Source organism: Sus scrofa, chromosome 6 (genome assembly GCF_000003025.6).
Source record: "Sus scrofa isolate TJ Tabasco breed Duroc chromosome 6, Sscrofa11.1, whole genome shotgun sequence".
NCBI classification, from domain to species: domain Eukaryota; kingdom Metazoa; phylum Chordata; class Mammalia; order Artiodactyla; family Suidae; genus Sus; species Sus scrofa.
In genome coordinates, this window is record NC_010448.4 from 7,030,950 (window position 1) to 7,051,798 (window position 20,849).

A 20,849-nucleotide genomic window follows, 5' to 3' on the forward strand; every position below is an offset into this window, starting at 1 on the left:
CAGGCTGCTCTTCCCCCACCCCCTCAGGCTTACTGCCTTTTTCTCCCTCTCCAGAATTGAGCTCTGAAGTTAAGCAAGGAGGGGCTGTGCCGAAGAGGAAGGCTTGGATGGCACTGGCGGTGGGGAGGGTTGGTCTGGAGGGGGTGAACACAGGCACGGTTTCTTTAGGGTTTTCTTCCCCATGAACCCAAAACCTCGATCAGCCACAGGGACTGCTCAGCAAGTTCTCCAAATACATTCCAAAGCCCTTCCCAGGATTTTCTGTCCTGCTCCCAAGGGCCCTGTCTTCTGGCTGTGGGACTCTCCAGGCCAGGGATCCCTGGGGCAGCAGCCTGTAGGCCTAGGGCGCCCTGACGTTCCTGCCAGCAGGTGCTCCTGGTCCCACAGGGCAGACCTGCTTCAGTTGGCTCCTTGCTGGCCCCTGTGCCCAACTCATTCATTCCACAAATATTTACAGAGGGCCTATGACATGCCAGACACTTTTAGAGGAACCAGAGAGGCAAAATAAAACCAATCCCCTACTTTCATGGAGTTGATATTCCGGTGGGGGCGAAGCCAAGAGGCAGTGATCAAATACACACCGGCTGGGGGATGACCGATGACATGACTGAGAAAGTGAAGTGGGGGTGGGGGGGTGGAGAAAGCCAGCGGGGGTCGCTGACAGACACTGGGCCTCAGGCATGGCGAGCACAGACCTGGAGTCACTGAGGGAGGAAGAGTCCTCCCGGTGTGGGGGACAGAAAATGCAAGGGCCCAGAGGCAGGAACGCGTGGGGCAGGTTCGTGAGTGGGGAGCCAGGGGCTGGGGTGAGGGTGGGTGGGCCTACCTGAGCGGGGGTGCCTTCCCGAGCTGGTGAGCAAAGCCTTTGGATCTTATTCTGAGGAGGACAGGAAAGCACCAGAAGGTTCTGAGCCGAGGAGGGACCTCACCTAACCCCTTTGTTCTCTCGAACACCTCACTCTCCTCCCCGAAAGGACAGGCCTTAAAGGGGTGGCCGGCCACAAGCGGGGGACATGTGCGCGTGCACCTGAAGATGACTCAGAGTACAGAAAGAGGAGCAGAAAGGTGTCAACGGATGGTGGCGGTTCCCTCTGGAGAGGGGGCTGCGGGGGGGCAGGGGGCGGGGAACGGGTAGGTGGTGGGGGACCTGTGTCACTCTCCACCCTGGTGTGCCAGCCGAACAGATGAAGAGAATTACTGATTATCTCTCACAACAGCGGCAAATACATACACACACACGCACACATATATTCACAGGCACGTGTGCACACACATGCCCACGTACACACACTCACGCACACAGACACTCGGAGCACCCCACCCAGGTGTGCCCGAATGGAAGATGTTCCTGGCACACCTGTCAGTGCAACTCTTCCATCACAATGGCTAAATAATCCACGGCACCTCCTCGCCAGCCCCGACATGGGCCAGTGGCGGCAGGGATGCTGAAAGGGCGGTGTCTGTGGACCGTGGGGGCTGGAGGAGCCCAGGGACCGGTCAAGACTGAGCAGCCGTCCCTTTGTCTCTGGGCGAGTGGGGGCTGCCTTGGCTGAGAAGGCCACCTGACCCAAGGTCACACGCTCCTCTGGGGACCTGTGGACATGGGGGCATGAAGGCCCTAACTGGAACCACTGTGAAGGACCGTCGCAGCTTCAGAACTCTCTGGAAGGCTGGCTGATGCCTCTGCGGAGACGGCCCGGCAGCTCCCGCCCCGCTCCCCGAGCCGCGCTGCCTGCCGACCCCGTCTCTGGCTCTGGCCGTTCTCGTGCTCCGGGGTCACCGGCCCGGCCTCACCTTGTCCTCCCCGTGGAAGGCCAGGCAGGAGGCCCAGCTCACGCCCCGGATGTAGGCGGTGGCCATCTTGAGGATATCCATCCGGAAGGGCTGCTCGAGGAAAACGACGTAGTTCTCGGTGACGCCGAAGCTGTGGTAGTAGCTCGGGGAGAGGAGGGAGCGGGAGGCGATGGAGCAGAACACCTCCGTGTGCTTCAGGGGCCCTCGCCCCTTCTTCCCGTCCTCTGGGGAGAAGCCGGCCTCAGGAACGGCGCAGGGCCACCGGCTCCTGCAGCCGAGCCTCTCAAACCCACCCAGCTGCTGAAAGGAACCTTCCAGCGAGAGCTGACAGCAAACGAGGAGAAGGGGCTGCTGCCTGGCGGACACGGGGAGGAGGGTCTCCTGCACCCCCAAGACCGGGTTTGGCCTCAGAAACCACTGCATCACCGGACCCCTGGGCCCCTGCACCCCTGGGCCTCCGGGCCAGGGATCTGCAACTCTGCCAACCCAGCCTCCACCTGCTCTCTTAATAAAGGGTTACCGAGAGCACGGCCATGCTGCCTCCCGCCTTTGGTGTCCCTGGCTGCTTTGCTTTCAAGACTGAGTTGAGCAGATGCACCAGAGACCATACAGCTGGCAAAGCCTCAAATACCTATTCTGGGGCCATTTATAGAGAGTGTTCGCCAACTGCTTCTCTGGAGCAATGCTCCTCAAACTTCCACATGTTCACGGATCATCTGGGGGGGTCATGAAAAACATGTGGAATCCGGGGCCTGAGGCCCTGCATTTCCAAGTGTCTGGATGATGGGCCAGCTTCCCAGGCCTTGGCTTTGGCTTTTTTCTTTTTTGGTCCTTTTAGGGCCACACCTGTGGCATATGGAGGTTCCCAGGTTAGGGGTCTAATCAGAGCTGTAGTCGCTGGCCTACACCACAGCCACAGCAACGTGGGTTCCAAGCTGCATCTGCAATCTACACCACAGCTCACAGCAACATTGGATCCTTAACCCACTGAACAAGGCCAGGGATCGAACCAGCAATCTTATGGTTCTTAGTCGGATTTGTTAACCACTGAGCCATGACAGGAACTCCCCCAGGCTTCAGCTTTGCTATGTTGCTGAGAACCATCATTTGTCATGTATTTCACAGGGTTCCCATGAATTTCCCCTGGCGCTGCCCGTTCTAAAATCACCAGGAGTGAGACTAAGAACCTATGGTGATATGATAGCTGTGGCAGTCAAGGCAGGCTGTGCAGTTCCCATTTTACAGAAATCGAGCCTTTGTGGGATAGTCCATCTTTATGGCCAAAGGCACAGGGTCAAGCCAAGGAGGCACTGCCCCCTCAGCCTGGCTGCCTCCTCGGAGGTTATGAGCAGTTATAACCTCAGAGGGAAGGGAGAGACTGAAGGGAATATTGCAGGAGCCCAAGTACCTCGCCCAGCGCCCAGCACGAAGGTGCTCAGGGCTGTTCGGTGTTCTTATTCCTCTGCAAGGATGAGTCACCCGCTGGCCAAAAGGCCTCCCCACCCAGGCCTGGGGCTGGGTTATAATGAGTTATCTGCAAGCGTCCCCACCTTTCTTTTGGCACCTGTGCACACTGTAAACAGCTGGCTGGTGGGAGGGATACCACGGGGTTTGGGCTAGTGCTTTTCTTCATCAAACAAATGGAGCACAAAGCAAACTGAAAGGAAAAGCACCCTGGCCCGGGCGGCAGGAGACAGGTGTGAATCCTGGTGAAGCGGCCAGCCTGGAGCAGGTGCACAGAGGGTACCTGCTTGCGGATGTTGTGGTTCCCATGAGCCTGTCACCTGATCCCCCTGCAGCTCCCAGTCCTCCTCTGTCACACAAAGTGGCAAACTCAAATGCCTAGGCCTTCCCCAGGTCTGACATTCTCAGATTCGGAGCCAGACCCTCTATCTCTTTATTGGCTTAATGAATGGACGTTCCATTTAACAAGAGGCCTCACTGTACCTCCTGACCTTGGGGGCTCACACCTGCCAGCAGTGCCTGGAATCTGCTCCTCAGGCTCTATGGGCTGTGAGGGAGGTGGCAGCCCGGATCACAGGCGGGAACCGGCCTTCCTAAACCAGGTCGAGCCAAGTGCCCTCGTGATTCTGCTCTGTCTCCTGAGCCCTGTGCAGCCACCCTCTCGAGGCCTTCGCTCCTGGGTGTGGTTCCCAAGAGGGTCCTGGACAAATAAGGGCCAGGAATCCCGCCCTCCTCCCCCTCAGGAACACTAATCACAACCGGCCTTGGCTCTGAGCCAGGTTCCTGGCCCTGAAGGGAGAAGGTCCAGAAGGCCAGGAGAACAGGGTGGGGATTGGGAGTGGATGCCAGCCGCTCTGAGCACCTTGAACAACCCTGGGAGCCTGGTTTCGGGGTCCGGGAGGAAAGTGGGCAGCAAAGCCCTGGCACAGGAAAGTTTGTCTTAAAACTGAAGATGAATGAATGAAAAGAAGGATGGATGGGCTGGGTCGGTGGAAGGATGGATGGACGATGGACAGATTGATATGTTTCATTGATAGATCAGTGGATTATGGATAAATGAATGAATGAATGAATGGGAACTTCAAGAAAATCAGGCTGGAATAGCAAAAGGATTCTCTTCCTTCAAAAGGAAGCCCAGCATTCTCTTCCCTCCTGAAGGAGAAGAGTGAGTTCAGAGCCCTTTGAATCACCTAGGAAGGCAAATGCCAGATTGAGTTTCGTGTTATCAACCCAAATCCAAACTCTTTGGAAGGAGCCGCCCTTGGTGTCTGTGCTTCATCTCACCAGCAGAATGACCCACCTGGTGCCGTGGCCGGGATCTTAAAGATCACGTATTTCGTCTTCCCCTTGTCCACGATGGATGTGCCTATGTTGAGAACGTTTCCAGTGGCATCATAATGAGGATGCGATGTTGCCACATTTACAGCCACGTATTTACGATAATCAACCTGCAAAACACGACAGCCACACGGCTTTTTAAAAAGGCACAGGGTGAAATCCCGCGAAAAGCTGACTGACTCCACGTTTTGAGGCAACGGTTATTTTTGCGCATCTCCTGATCTGAAAATAAGGCAGACATCAGCTTTCAGGAAGATGTTTCCTCTTGTGACCTGATACAACCTTGCTGGGGGGGCCTCCCACAGCCAAGAGGTTGCAGAGGACTTGGTGAGCTAGGAGTGTTTTCTGTGATGGTTGTTCCTGCCCGAGGCCTGGCTCTGCCGGGTGACCTCAGCCTGGAAACTGGATGCCTCACCACAGAGAGCTCCAGGCAGAGGCAGCCCGAGGGCTAATCTTGGCCACTTCTCTGCCTCATTCTGGTGAAGTCATTTAAATTCTCCAGGCCTCTCGCATAGTGTTATTCTGGGAATGGAGAGGTTACAAAAGCATTTGGTCAAAGGGAAACTCTACTAACAAGCTCGGGACTGACCCCCACTCTGAACAGGCCACAACCAAAGAGCAGTGGGGTGGCTGGGAACCGACTGTCCGCACTTCCTCCCCAAGAATAGCTCAACCTGCGGCCAGAAGTCAGACGAAGCCTCGTTCTCGCCCAGTATTTCCCCTGCAGCCTTGTGGAAAGCGTACAGCAGTTAGACCGATGCCTCCCTAGCTTAAAAGGAGCTGGACATAATTTCACAGCTTAGGAAAGCAATCCCTCTCTCAGATCGTTAAAATGCACTGCAAAGACATCGAGGCTTTGAACAGCCAGTTGGAGAAAAGTGCAAGGGGGTCCAGTGATCTTCACGAAAATGTTCGCTTGATTCTGCCCAGGCAAGGTCTCTGCTTGGGCACTGATTTTTGTACCCTTGCTCTCTGCCTAACGTCTCCCTCTTTAGGTCAATACAAGGCAGAGCCCAGCACGGTCATCCATGCAAATTTCCATTAAGCACCCACTCAATATCAAGGAGTGTGGACACTGTTAGGGGTTGAACTGGGTCTTCCAAAATTAGATGTTGAAGTCCTAGCCCCTGGTGCCTCTATTTCAAAATTGGGTCTTTGGAGATATAATCAAGTTAAAATGAGGTCATTCTGGATTAGGGTGGGCATCCATGCAATGATGTGTATTTTTTCAAGACACTGGAGTAAGGCACCTCTAAGCCAAGGAACCACCACCAGAAGCTGGAAGAAGCAACAAAGTATCCTTTCCTGGAAACTTCAGAGAGAGAGAGAGCAAGGTCCTGCCCACACTGACATTTCCGACTTCCAGCCTCCAGAACTGAGAGGGAATAAATTTCTGTTTTAAGTCCCTATGTTTGTGTTACTTCGTTATTGGAGTCCTGGGAGCAGATACAGACACAAAGATGAAAGGACACAGTCTGGCCATAAGGAAGCTTAGAATCTAGTGCTAAGGGCTGAGTTGGGAGAGCCCAACACCCAGCAGCGTCGGAGGAGGCTGCTCCAGGCCTCCTGCGCTCCCCCCATCCCGGGGTGGTGGGTTCCCGTCTTGAGTCGGGAACTCAGGCTGGTTGTAGACTCACGGATACCTTCTCCAGGGTCTCCAGGGTCAGCGGGTTGATTCTCCTGATGTAATTGGTCTCTGTGGTCGCATAGCAGTCTTCTCCACACTTCATGATGTTGATCAAGCAGTTGTCTGTGAAATCAGGGATGGTGTGGGACAGGTAGGAGAACGCCCTGGGGAGGAAACAAATCAACAGGCTCAATGGCTGTGTCCACCCAGCTGGAAAGTTCTACTGGAGAAAAAGTACTCAGCCCTAAGGGGGTCCTTTGATGCAGATGTCAAGTTACTCGAAAACACCACGGAGCTGAATTAGCTAAGAAGGGAGTCAGCTGGGACAACAAGGCTGCTGAGTGCTCCTGGGCTCCCCATATCCGAAGGGCTCCTACACCAGAGCCCTCGGGAGCTGGTGGATTATTCGCATGTGCTTTAAGAAGCTCTACGTGCCCATCATACACGTACCCATGATGGCCCCGCAAAGACTAGCACAACAGCTAATCTCTGCTTTTGACAGAACTGTGAGTCCCCCCTGGTCACCTCAAATTTGTCTAGGAAGTTAGTTTGTTTGTTTTCTTTTAAAGGTAAGCAAATTAATTATGAGTTAAGAACTGGTAATGTGATTAGAAGTCAAATTTCCAGCAGGAAGCCAAGTCCTGTGCTGGTTAGTGCTCCCCCTACTGGAAAATAGTGTAACAGCAAGAGTGCCCCACAGGCTAGAGGTTTAACATTCACTCCCTCCCCCGGCTCCGCCCCCCCATCTGCAAATGGGACTTCCCCACGGGTTTGGGGCGGGGTGGGGGGTGTAGCCCTGGATCCTGGGACCGGAGAGATGACGTCAACTCTGGAAAAGCAGAAGCCATTTTCCCTGCCTGGGCCAGTCTACCCCTAAGACATTTCACACTTTTACGTCGAACGAGTATCAGAAAGGAAATCCTGCTGGCGAGCCCGATTCCCTGGCCAACAATTTAATTGTTGAATATGAAATGCACACATCACAACCCAGATGATTTAAACTGTATGCAACTGAAAATCTTCCCTGCTCCTTCCCCCACCCCCATTTGTGGCTTCCCCCCCTCCCTCAGGCATCCTCCCACGGTCAGGATAAGTCCCGACTTCCTCCTGCCTGCTTTCACAAATGACAGCATGTTACATGCTCTTTCTACACTGCTTTTTTCCCTTCACTTCACAGTATATCTTGAAAATCTTTCATTTGGTACATGGGAAGCGGCCTCATTCCTTTTTATGTACCTGGCATTTCCCTGTACGGTGTTCCAGGGATGTGTTTAACCTCTCCTCTGTGGGGGATCCTTTGAGTTATTTTCAGTTCCTCATATGACAAATGATTCAGCCATGAATAACTCTGTGCATTTGTCATTTCAGACACAAGCAAGTGCATCTCTGGACTGCAGGGACTGGGCATTTGCACTTTTGATAGATAATTCCAAACTGCTCTCCCACCAGCCACGTGGCGGAAAACCTAACACTCTGTCAGACCCTCTCTGCCTCTCTTGCTATCCGTGATCAAGAACTGCAGAGCATGTGTGCTCACGGGCCAGCCAGGGGAAGTTTTCATCCAGCCCTAACGACAACCATCAGAGGAGCAAACACCGGCTGTTCTGACCACCAAGGCGATCAGAAAGCAGGACCAGATTCAAAGTGGACGGTTACTTGGAAAATATGTTTTTGCAGGGGTCCGGATAGGCCATTGTTCCAAATTCTGACACCACGATCCTGTTCGCTTCGATATTGGCATTGTAGGTATCGCTTCTCAGGTATTTGCTTCTATAATAGACTTCACCTGAAAGAGAAAAAGCAGAATCATGCAGCACACGTTCCTTACTAGAGCTTAACACGTGCTTCCAGGGGTGGCGTGATTGTAACATGCAAAAAAGTAGCGCCCTGGACATACTGACATTTCATTCCCATCAAAAAGAGGCTGAGGAGGAGTTCCTGCCTCAGCTCAGCAGAAATGAATCTGACTAGCATCCATGAGGATGCAGGTTCAATCCCTGGCCCTGTTCAGTGGGTTAAGGATCCAGGGTTGCCATAAGCTGTGGTATAGGTCACAGATGCACCTTGGATATGATGTGGCTGTGGCTGTGGCTGTGGTGTAGGCCAGCAGCTACAGCTCTGATTTAACCCCTAGCCTGGGAACCTCCATATGTCGTGGATGTGGCCCTAAAAAGACTAAAAAAAAAAAAAAAAGAAAAAGAAAAGGCAGATGAAAGAAATGTCCATCCTCTAGCCACCGCTACAAGGATGGACTTCAAGGAGAGATTGTGTCCCAAGAAATTCTTGCCCAGGGCCTTCGTATGTTTTGAGGAAAGGAAATGGAACTAAGAGTTAACATTTATTGAGCAAATGTGTATGTACTAAACACTGAAAAGGCACTTTATATGCATGATCCAGTTTAATCCTCTGAACATCAGAAGTATGTAGAAGATTCTAACTAGAAATGTGTTCATTAGAGAAAAAAAATAACTTCACTGCATTTGCTTATTAACAGCAAAATAAAAATTAAACAAAATGCTTAAAGCTTGCAATTTTTTTTTTTTTTTTGGTCTTTTTGCCTTTTCTAGGGCCACTCCCATGGTATATGGAGGTTCCCAGGCTAGGGGTCTAATTGGAGCTGTAGCCGCCAGCCTATACCACAGCCACAGCAACGGGGGATCTGAGCTGTGTCTGTGACCTACACCACAGCTCACAGCAACACCAGATCCTTAACCCACTGAGCGAGGCCAGGGATCAAACCCAAAACCTCATGGTTCCTAGTCAGATTCGTTAACCACTGAGCCACGATGGGAACTCCTCAAATTTCTTACAAAATGAAGTGCAAAGGGCTTAGGCACTCTGCAATGCAGACCCATTTCCCAGCTATAAACTGAGGCACAGAGAGGTTAGGTACCTCACCTGAAGCCACACAGCTAGCGAGTGGTAAACTTTACCCAACGGTCAGCAACGTGAAGATGCTGACACACATCAAACGACCATTCTGTCTGATCCTTGTTATTAAAAATATGTGCTACTCTAACGGTAGAGTATGGTGAATTTTCGCAAGCTAAAACCACTCCTATAAACTACTTTCTGATCAAGAAAGAGAATGTGAGCAGCCCTGGGAAGCCCCTGCATATCTCATCCTGGCACTAGCCTCCCCCACCCGACCTCTGCAGGGGAAGCACCATCCTGGCTTCTAACAGCCTTGGTTCGTTTTGCCCTCAGGGATGTGTTTTCACCTCTGCGTCTAAGGGCATGAGTGTTCGTTTCAGCAGTAATGACTCCAACCTGTGCACGTAAGTGGCCATGACAACAATAATGGTGACACTCATCAGGATAAAATTGGGAGAGACCACAAAAGACCTTCCAGTGCTTTCTTTGGGCTTCAGGAGGGAACTCGTGTGTCAGATGATCTGTCCTTATCGTAAACATCTTGTCAGGCGTGGCTACCATACACTGGCACCTGTGAGACACTTGGTAAGGAGAGCTTGGTTCTTGGGGCAGCAGGAGGAACATGGGGGAACGGTTAGGAGCTGGGGCTCTGGGTCACCAGACCCTGGAGTCATGTGTTTGATCAGTGTTTGTTAAACACACGGATGGACCGGATGTGAGTACACGATGGTGAGCAGGATAGCAAAATCTCCACCCTAAGGAGATTCAAGTCTCCACGTGGATATGAATCCTTGCTCCACTGTCATCGAGTGGCCATGCACTTGACCTTCGGTCAGAGGCAAGCCTCAGTCCTCTCTGCTCTGACCTGAGGATCATGATACCTGCCTCACTTAGCACATAGTAGGTGCTCAATAAGAAGGTACTTATGCTATGGAGATGCAGTAGGTGGAACGGGCAAGGATTCAAGGCTTTTGCTCTGGGCGAGTCCCACTGCCAGCCATGTGACCTCAGATGAGTCCCTTCATTTCACTGAACCTCAGTTTCCTCAGCTGCAAGTTGGGGATCACACAGTCCTCCCCAACTGGGATTGGCATTTTTAGATGAGTGGAAGGCGTTGGGCCCACTGGCACTTACCAGGCACTTGATAAGTGACAGCTGCATGAATTCTGGATCCTCCAAAATCCTAGAGGCAGGAAGGCTCAGCTGGGGGCTGGTGCGGCCACACACACTGGTCGCCAGCCATGTGCTACCAGACCCTGCTTTAGGGCCCCTGCCCTCTGAGGGCACTCCTCTGAGTGTCAACTCCTACAGGCCCTGGCCAAGGTGCTTTGCCTAAATTGCTGAATTCTGTTCACATGCAACACAAACACTCAGCCCAGGGTGGCAGTGGGCAGGCGGCCCATTTCCTACAAACAACCAGCCTGAGAGCAGAGAGTGCTTGTGGGGGTGGGGGGTGGGGGGTGCAGGCACTGGAAAACGTGTCTCTGGAATTGCTCAAGGCTGACACTTACTTTGAGGTTGAGATTAGAGGGAGGCACAGAGCCTTCTCCAGCATCCTGCTTGCGGGAGCCCAATTAGTCACATTCCTTCTAAAGGGACGCGAATAAACAGACGCGCTCCCTCCTGGGATCTTACAGAAATGGGTCAAGTGTGATTGTCTGCTGGAGTGAGATATATACATATATCTGTTCACATGCAACACAAACACATACATATCTCACTCCATTTTTTTTTTTAATTAAAAAAATGTAAAGCAAACTTTCCAAAAGGCTGCCTTGGAGCTCTAACAGTTGGAAAAAAGGCATCTTTGTAAAAGTTAAACCCTCGAGAGCTCTGTTTGTCTCTAAATCTCTGTGACCTTGGCTCTTAGAATCCACACGTTCAAATCCTCAAGGGACGACGACTTTGCCTCTTATTGGAAAACTCAAGTCTATCACTGAGGGGGGGAGCTGGATTTACTCTCCTCCATGCCTGCTTTATAAAAATGTTTAATTTGGAAGAATTCTAGACCTACAGCAAAGAGCGCTCCTTCACTCAGCTTCCCGTTTCCACTGTGCCTTTTTTATTCAAATCTTTGTTAGTTTTTTTTTTTTTTTCCTTTTCTTTTTTGGCTGCCTCACGGCACATGGAGTTCCCAAGCCAGAGCCACAGATGTAACCTGCGTCATGGCTGTGGCCACACTGGATCCTTTAACCCACTGAGCTGAGCCAGGGTTGAACCTGCGTCCTGACACGGCAGAGACACTGCCAAGCCCATTGCTCCACCGGGGGAGCTCCCGAATCTTTGTTAATTTTTGAAAGCATTATCTTCTGGTGGCCTCTACTGAAGGGGCTGAGGCATTCTTCTGTCTTTGGCTTTCTTACTCCAGTCCTTTCTTCCTGGTTTGGCACTCGTCTCTGTTCTCCACGCCGGCTGTACACGAGAACCACCTTATGCTTTTTAAAAACACAGAAGCCCGAGTCCCACGCCCTCGCTGTGCTTGAGGGCCTGTGGGGAAAACTGTCGGAAACACAGATGCTCGATCCCTACCCTTGGAGTCCTGGGCAGAGTCTCAGGATTCACACCTTAAATGAGTGTCCTGGGGGATTCTGATGTAGGAAGCTCACAGATCATCTTTTTGTTGTTGTTTCTGTTTGTTTGTTTGTTTGTCTTTTAGGGCTGCACCCGCAGCATATGGAGGTTCCCAGGCTAGGGGTCTAATCAGAACTGTAGCCACCGGCCTACATCACAGCCACAGCAATGCAGGATCTGAGCCACATCTGTGACCCACACCACAGCTCATGGCAACACCGGATCCTTAACCCACTGAGGGAGGCCAGGGATCAAACCTGCAACCTCATGGATGCTAGTCGGGTTTGTTAACCACTGAGCCACGATGGGAACTCCACACAGACCATCTTTTGAGAAATACTGGCTTTGTGTTACCTGCAAATCAGAAAATACTGATTGCCTTGTGTGTGTCCTCTTAATTTGTGTCTAGCAGTTCACATTTTGGGTTTATATGTCTCCAGTTAGACAGTAGGGATCCACTGAGAGTTCCAGAGGAGAAGAGAGGTGAGGCCAGGCTGTGCTACACCAGCGTTGGCAATCTGGCAGCCTCGGGAGGATTGGGCTGGAGAGGTGGGGTGAGATGGTAGCTGGCAGGAGTGGTGAGTGGGGGCAGAATCACATCATAGTTGGGATTCTGAATTTAAAGGGCATCAGGTTGATATGTAACTACTGCTTTTTTTTTTTTTTTTTCTTTTTAGGGCCATACCCCCGGCATATGGAAATACCCAGGCTGGGGTCAACTCAGAGCGGCAGCTACTGGCCTATGCCACAGCCAAAGCAATTCCAGATCCGAGCCATGTCTGTGACCTACACCACAACTCACGGCAATGCCAGATCCTTAACCCACTGAGTGAGGCCAGGGATCGAACCAGGATCCTTATGGATACTAGTTGGATTCTTAACCCACTGAGCCACAACGGGAACTGGATGTAACCACCACTTCTTAGCTGTGTGTATTTGGGCACATTTCTTGGCCTCTCTGGACCTTACATGCTCAAAGGGCCCCGAAAGTCTCTGATATGCAAACCAAGCCATCAGAGCAACCTCCCCACCCCCACCCCCCACCATCAGGTCCACACACATGGGAAGCAATGTTCTTCTGGCTTAATGGTCCAGGGCCAGGTATGAGGCAGCTAGGGGCCATCCCCATAGCCCAAAGCCCATCGCAATTATTCCAACTACAGTCCCAGGCTGTTTACTCTTGCCCTCAGAAACACCAATAAAGGCCGCGGTCTCAGAGTTCACCCCTGGCTCCTGACCACTTTATGTGCCATGCCTCCTGTCTCTGGCACCTGCAGGTATAATAACCTTTGTTTTTCTGAGCCTCTCTGTGTCTCCTCTTGTAGCTGCACCTGACCATCTCAGAAAAGAATAGAAAATAGCCACTAACCTCTGACAATGAATTTCTGGTTTGAAAATGACTAGAAGTTTTAAGAAAGTCTAAACCCTGAGGAATAACACTGGTCCCTTGCCTGTTTAGCCCCCTCAAGGGTTTTGGCGGTTGGCAGTCATACATCTGCAGTCCGGCTAGGGCCTGGTCCTTCCCCTTCAGGTCCCCTTGTCCCTGGCATCTCTAGGGAAGGATGCAGGGGCCACTTAAGCACCTGCCCCTTTGCAGGGGTGTGTGTGTTGGGCTGAGGACAGGAGAGATAGTTGTAAACTTGGACTTCAGACAGCACATGTTAAGATCACAGCCCTACCTCAGTGACTTTAGATGAGTCACTCAAGCTTCCTGAAGTTTCAGTGTCACAACTGCAAGGAGGGGACAAGAACACTTTGCACACATGTTAATGGGAACACAGAAATGGACTGTGAAGGCCCTGGCAGTGGGTGAAGCAGGGCCTCAGGGAAGGCAAGCTACCAGCAATTTACCTTTCAGGAACCTCGTCCACAACAGCGTTTATGTCCCCAAGAATCACTGGGAACTTCTGTTTGGGAAAAAAGGGGACTATTAAAGCTGGAAATACCCACTCCATAGCTGAGTCACAGTGAAATCTGTGCATTTTTGCAAACTCAGAGCTCATGGCGTGGACTCATGTTCAATGAAATGTTAGAGTGAGTTGCTAGCAGAGTCTGCACTCAAAACAATTTGCTAACTAGCTTGGAAGAAATAAAGTTATGTGAAAATAATAGGTAATGCTTATTGAGCACGTATGATGTACTGGACATTATACAAAGCCTCTTACCCATATTCATTTGAATTCCACATCAATTCTATGGGACATGCTACTGACAGTTCCATTTTACAGATAAGACAACTGAGACACAGAGAGTGTCAGCAACTTTGGCCAAGGTCACACAGCTTTAGGTACCTGTTAGTAAGGATGGTGGAGCTGGGATTCAAACCCAGCAATAATGATGGTGGTTTTTAATCTACTGAGCATTCGGCAGCTATCAGGCCCTTGCTAGACACCGAGGACTTGGATCATCACAACAGCTTTCCAGGGAGGATGATCGAACTCCTTTTACTGATGAGGAAACTGAGGCCCAGGGAGGCAGAGGGATGGCGCTTTGCCCCTGCTGGGACACAGGGGTCAAAGAAAACCCCCACTATGCTAAAGCCCATGGTATAACCCTGAGCCTGTTCAAGTCTCCCACAACCCACCCTGGACCTTTTAAGAACTTGGCTCATGCGTTGTGCCCTAAGTTGGCCCGACGGTCAACAGCAGAGAGTATACAGTCCACCTCTTAAGTCAGCCACTGCAACGTGGTATTTCACCTAAGAGGTGGCGCTTGCTATTTTCTGCCCTGTGTTCTGTGTACACCTGGGGACATGACTGACATGGTGCTCCCTGGCCTGGCGAGCGATTCGCCTGGCTTTGTTCTTTTCTTCTTATTGTGATCTGATATGTGTCTGATTCCAAAGCCTGCAAGCTTCCACCTGTCCCTGCTCACCTTAAGAATGCATATTATTTTCCAGTTGAACTTGCTGAAAAAGAACCGTGGTCACCTTTGCAGGGGGGTTTGTGCTTATGGCAGGCTGAATGATGGCCTCCCCAAAATACCACATCCTAACCCCTGGATCCCGTGAATATGCTGAAGTAATGGGATTAAGGATCTTGAGGTGGGAGATTATCCTGGATTGTCTGAGTGAGCCTAGTGTAATCACAAGAGTCCTTATGAGAGGGAGACAGGAGAGTCAGAGGAGGAGAGGTGATGACAGAAGCAGAGAGACAGAGAGAGGAAGAGAGCAGCCACAAGATGCTATGCTGCAGGCTTCGAAGGTGAAGGTGAGGCCACAAGGCAAAGGATGTGAGCAACTTCTATTTGTGGGGTCGGGGCGGGGGGCTGTGCCCATGGCATGAGGAAGTTCCAAGGCCAGGGATCAGACTGGTACCACAGCAGTGACAACACCGAATCTTAACCACTAGGCTACCAGGGAACTCTCCTCTCTTTTCACAAGCCACTTCTAGAAGCTAGAAAAAGCAAGGAAATAGATTCTCTCTCTGGAACCTCCAGCAGGAACGCAGCCCTGCCAACATCATGACTCTAGTCAAGGGAACCCTGTTAGAGACTTCCAGAGCTGTAGGAGAATGACGTGTGTGGCTTTAAGCCCCTCCATTTGCGGTCATGGGTGACGGCAGCCAGGGCAAAGCACACGGCACTCTTACCATCTCTGATTGTGAAGCTGTGGAGCAAGGCCAGGCCATCGAACCAGTGGTTGTACTTGGTCTCGCCCACCGTGTGCATCCCGGGCCCGTTGCGGAGTAAGATTCCCTGCAGCCACGAGGGAATCTTGCCTAGTGAGAGAAAGAATGTTTAGTTTCCAGTTTCTGCATCTAAACAAAAAGCTCAAGAAGGGGCCGTATAGCCCCTGTACCACGTGCTGCATCTGTGTATTTCCAGAGAGTGTGTAACATGCCTGGCATGGTGCTAGCACTGAGGATACTGAGATGAAAAGGCGCCCTCCCTGGCCCCAAGCTGCTCCCCATCCATCAAGAGACAAAGCAAAACACTCAAGATACGCTGTGATAACAGTAATGCAACAGACTCAGCAAGGGTGCTACGTGGAACTGAACCCTACCCAGAGATGGGGTGAGAGCAGGAGGGTGAGGAATACTTCCTGGAGGAGGCAGCCTGGCTGAGTCCCGAGGGAGGGGAGGTATTTGCCTCACAAAGGTATGAGGAAAAGAACATTCTAGAGCTGTGCTGTCCAGTGTGGTAGCTGCCACCCCATGGGCTAGTCCCAACTCAGAGAGAGATGCTGTGAGAAACACACACCATATTTCAGACTTAGTGTGAAATAGAAATGTAAAACACTTCATTAGTAATTTAAAAATAGTAATTATATGGTGAACTGATAACATTCTGGATATGTGGTATTAAATAAAATATACTATCAAAATTAATTTCCTCTGCTTCTTTGCACTTTTTTCATGTGGCTATTTTTTCATGTGGAAAATTTTATTTTATTTTTTTGTCTTTTTTATCTTTTCTAGGGCCGCTCCCATGGCATAGGGATGTTCCCAGGCTAGGGGTCCAGTTGAAGCTGTAGCCACCAGCCTATACCAGAGCCACAGCAACGCTAGATCCAAGCCGTGTCTGTGACCTACACCACAGATCACGGCAATGCCAGATCCTTAACCCACTGAGCAAGGCCAGGGATCAAACCCAGAACATCATGGTTCCTAGTCGGATTCATTAACCACTGAGCCACGACAGGAACTCCAGAAAATTTCAAATTATGTGATCCAGCAATCCCACTCCTGGGCATATATCTGGACAAAACATTCACTCAAAAAAATAAATTCATTGTAGCACTATCCACAATAGCCAAGACATGGAAACAACCTAAATGTCCATCGACAGATGAATAGATTAAGAAGATGTGGGACATATGTACAATGGAATCAATGGAATACTACTCAGCCATTAAAAAGGACAAAATAATGCCATCTGCAGCAACATGGATGGACCTAGAGATTCTCATATAAGTGAAGTCAGAAAGAGAGAGACAAATACTATATGATATCACTTATATGTGGAATCTAAAATATGGCACAGACGATCCTATCTATAAAACAGAAACAGGAGTTCCCGTTGTGGCGCAGTGGTTAACGAATCCGACTAGAAACCATGAGGTTGCGGGTTCGGTCCCTGCCCTTGCTCAGTGGGTTAACGATTCGGCGTTGCCGTGAGCTGTGGTGTGGGTTGCAGATGCGGCTCGGATCCCACGTTGCTGTGGCTCTGGCGTAGGCCAGTGGCTACAGCTCCGATTCAACCCCTAGCTTGGGAACCTCCATATGCCGCGGGAGTGACCCAAAGAAATAGCAAAAAGACAAAAAAAAAAAAAAAAAAAAAAAAAAAAAAACCAGAAACAGATCACAGACATGGAGAGTAGACTCATGGTTGCCAAGTGGGGGTGGGAGGGAGTTGGATGGACGGAAAGTTTGGGGTTGGTGGAGGCAAACCGTAACATTTAGAATGAACGGGCAACGGGGTCTCACTATACAGCACGAGGAACTGTGTGAGATTAGGTCATTTTGCTATCCAACAAAAATGGAAGAAACACTGTAAATCAACTATAATTAAAAATAAATCATGTACACAAGGCAGGCATTGCATTGCTACTGGAGAGCACTGCTCAGCAAACAGCAATGCAGGTGCTGTAGGGAGCCCCCTGCCCATGTCCCGTGGCATTGCCTCTCCCCAAAGGCTGCTTTCTGCAGATACCTGCAGCTCTCCACCTGCAGGTCTGCTCTCACTGTGGAGCAGCTCTGCCCACATGTGGACGAGCTGGAAGCACACTGGAGAGTTAATGCCCCCGGAAGTTGCTCTCACCCAGCAAGAGATGGGGTGCTGTGGGTCAAAGGCCACTCTTTGTCCTTGAGTGACACAATGAGAAGCATGTTTTATGCTTTGCCCAGAGGATTCAGTTCCAAAGGCTCCTGCTGGTCAACAACTTGACAATGCTCCTTTCATTGGCTCCCCTCCCAGTCTTCCTTGGGAAGTCCACCCCACGTAAACTACTTACCCTCGAATTCTTATCTCTGGAAGAACCTGAACCAGGAGCTCAAAGACCAGTTAAAAGATATGCAAGCTCTTTAGTAAGAGCCGGGCCCTAACTTTCAAGCAAGGATGTCGTAAGTATTAAAGCTGCAGAATGAAGCAGGGGTTAAGTAAAAAGTCACCGAGACCAAAGCTTGGATTTGGTGCTCAGAAGAATGGGACACCTTTGACAGTTAGAAGAGGGAACAAAAGGATCTGATTTTTTTTTCCAGTTTAAAAATTTGACATGAAACTCATAACAAAATTTACAATTTCAAAGTATGCAATTTGGGTTTTTTTCTTAAAGTATATTTCCAACATTGTGCCGTCATCACTACTAATTCCAGAACATTTCCATTATCCCAAAAAGAAGCCCTGTACCTATTAGGGGTCAGTCCCCATGCCCCGCCCAGCCCCTGGCAATCACTAATCTACTTTCTGTCTCTAAGGATCTTCCTCTTCGCATATTAACAGGATATGATCAGATTTGGGGTCTCAAAAATCCTGACTGTGGTGTGGAGTGTGGACAGGAGGAGGAGCCGGGATTGGGAGGGGGGGATATCAGAAAGAGGAGAAGGGAAGCAACAGTGGGGATGAAGAAAAATGGATGGAACAGAGACCTGGAGTTTGACTAAATATGGGGAGCATGCAAAAAATGGCAGCCGGGTCTCTTGCCTTGGGTGGGACTATTCACAGAAACCCAGGACACAAGAGAAGGAGCACAAAGACTTAGAGCGGCACGTATAAATCTCTAGATGAAAGAAGAAGGTGTTGAACTAGGTACCAGGCACTGTGTTGCAGGTGGATAAAATCATGTAGTCTTGGCAGCAACCCCAAGTGGTAGGTTTATGCTGGCATTATTAGAGATAGAGGAAACTGGGGCAGGAAATGTTTAAGTAACTTGCCAAGGAGGCCTCAGAGCCAAGAAGGCACAGTTGGACATGAAGCCAGAGCCTTGGCCTGTCCGTCGAGGGCAGACTGTCTACACAGGCATGTTTAGTGAGCTGTCTGCCGATGGACGCCGAGCAGTGATTAGCCTTGACCTGGGGCTGAGGGCCGGCACTGAGGCTGGAGCCTGTCCTCCCTGGCTGCAGGGTCTTGGGCAAGTCGCAGCTCCTCTCTGGCCCTTGACTTCACACCTCTTGCACAGGGAGTCCTAACTGACAGCAGCGGTCCCCAACGTGGAATCAGCCAGAAGGCTGTGAAAACACAGGTTTCTGGGCTCATTCAGTGGGTCTGAACTGGGCCCAGGAATTTGTGATTCTAACAGGATCCCAGGGGATGCTGACGCTGCAGGTCTGGGGACCATCCTTTGAGAACAGCTGATCCAGACCTGGAGGTTCATTCAGCTTCTCAGGCCCTAGGGTTCTTGGTTTTTCTAAAATTTCCAAGCGTTTCCATGCAGTCACTAAACATGAGGTGTAAAGGGAGTATTTAAGGCAAAATGTCCATGGTACCCCAAAGCAAAGGAAAAGTATTGTTGACTCCTTTTTTAAAAATAAAAATTAAGGAGTTCCCGTAGTGGCTCAGTGGTTAATGAATCTGACTAGGAACCATGAGGTTTCAGGTTTGATCCCTGGCCTTGCTCAGTGGGTTAAGGATCTGGTGTTGCCGTGAGCTGTGGTGTAGGTTGCAGACAAGGCTCGGATCTGGCATTGCTGAGGCTGTGGTGTAGGCTGGCAGCTATAGCTCTGATTAGACCCCTAGCCTGGGAACCTCCATATGCCGTGGGAGCGGCCCCAGAAAAGGCAAAAAGACGAAAAATAAAATAAAATAAAATAAAATAAAAAATTAATAGTGAACATTTATTGAAAAAATATTTATATCTGGTCTATCAACCGATAATCTATCTTTATACTACCTATATTTACATATCTTTTAAAAACTTAAATAGCACTTCAAGAAATTATATTTATTCAGTAGCTTGTAATAACCTATAATGGAAAAGAATCGGAAAAAGAATTTATATATATTTATTTTATATTTATACATATATAACTGAATCACTTTTCTGTACACCTGATACTAACACAACATTGTAAATTGACTGTACTTACTATACTTCAATTTAAAAATAAGAACTTCAGGAGTTCCCGTCGTGGCGCAATGGTTAACGAATCCGACTAGGAACCATGAGGTTGCGGGTTCGGTCCCTGCCCTTGCTCAGTGGGTTAACGATGCGGTGTTGCCGTGAGCTGTGGTGTAGGTTGCAGACGCGGCTCGGATCCCGCGTTGCTGTGGCTCTGGCGTAGGCCAGTGGCTACAGCTCCGATTGGACCCCTAGCCTGGGAACCTCCATATGCCATGGGAGCGGCCCAAGAAATAGCAACAACAACAAAAAGACAAAAAAAAAAAAAAAAAAAAAAAAAAAAGAACTTCAGAATAAAGGAACACGTATTCTTCTCCCTTAAATTTTTAGGGGATTAAATTTTCCACAAACTCTTTAATCTCCCTTCGAATAATAAAATGACTAAAAATGTTTAAAACAAGAGCACTTAAGAGATGGAAATACAGCTGAGTTTTATTTCCATGTGTTCTCGTTTGTACGTCCAAGTTTTATATATACGTAATAACACATATAAACAGATTACACATTATCTCTGTAATCCAAAAATATACGTAAAAGCTATTTTTTTTCCTTTCCAAAGCCTTCCAAGGCAATTCCTCAGCTGAAAAGCTCCAATCTGACTTGCTTGGCCAAGGACACTGCTGTCCTCTCCTTTTGAAAACTATCCATCTATTGAAAGAGGAGAACTGTCCCTGTGGCTGAGTCTACCGACTCCCTTGCAGTTCTCCTGGACCTGAGAGTTCAGACCCACTCATGCCTCGTGGAGCCTAAACAAGATGCTCCCAGGAAAGTGGCCATGCAGAAGAGGAAGAGAAAGCCCCTGAAAGAAGGTCTCCCCAGCGCCCCCCTGAGGCTCCCACTCTGGGTCTCTTTCATCAGCTCTGCACTGACTTGCATCCTGAAATCTCACCTTTGAGGAAGTCACTTAAGGCAGGCTCCATGTTGCCCCCCAGCGCGCATGTGCAGGAGGGGGGGCTCACACCGCCTTCTCGTATGACTTTGACATTAACTTAGGATGCACACATTTGCGCAAATGTATCCCATACTGGGGATGGGCCACAATTTGCAGAAGAATCCCACCGCCTATAGGCCAACCGCAGCAGTCCTGGACTTCTCCCTGGAAATAGCGGGGCCGAAGGACTCTCC

General features: G+C 49.9%; 1 protein-coding gene across 8 annotated transcripts in view; it reads right to left on the bottom strand.

The window, feature by feature from the left end:
- BCO1 (beta-carotene oxygenase 1) overlaps positions 1–20,849 on the bottom strand; it is a 45,760-nt gene that overhangs the window by 22,620 nt on the left and 2,291 nt on the right. For all 8 annotated transcript variants that reach the window (XM_021093246.1, XM_021093242.1, XM_021093245.1 and 5 more), the window contains 5 exon segments: positions 15,259–15,387; positions 7,880–8,009; positions 6,240–6,387; positions 4,559–4,706; positions 1,795–2,018 (listed from right to left, as the gene is read on the bottom strand). In XM_021093246.1, the coding sequence (XP_020948905.1) occupies positions 1,795–2,018; positions 4,559–4,706; positions 6,240–6,387; positions 7,880–8,009; positions 15,259–15,387 (779 nt within the window).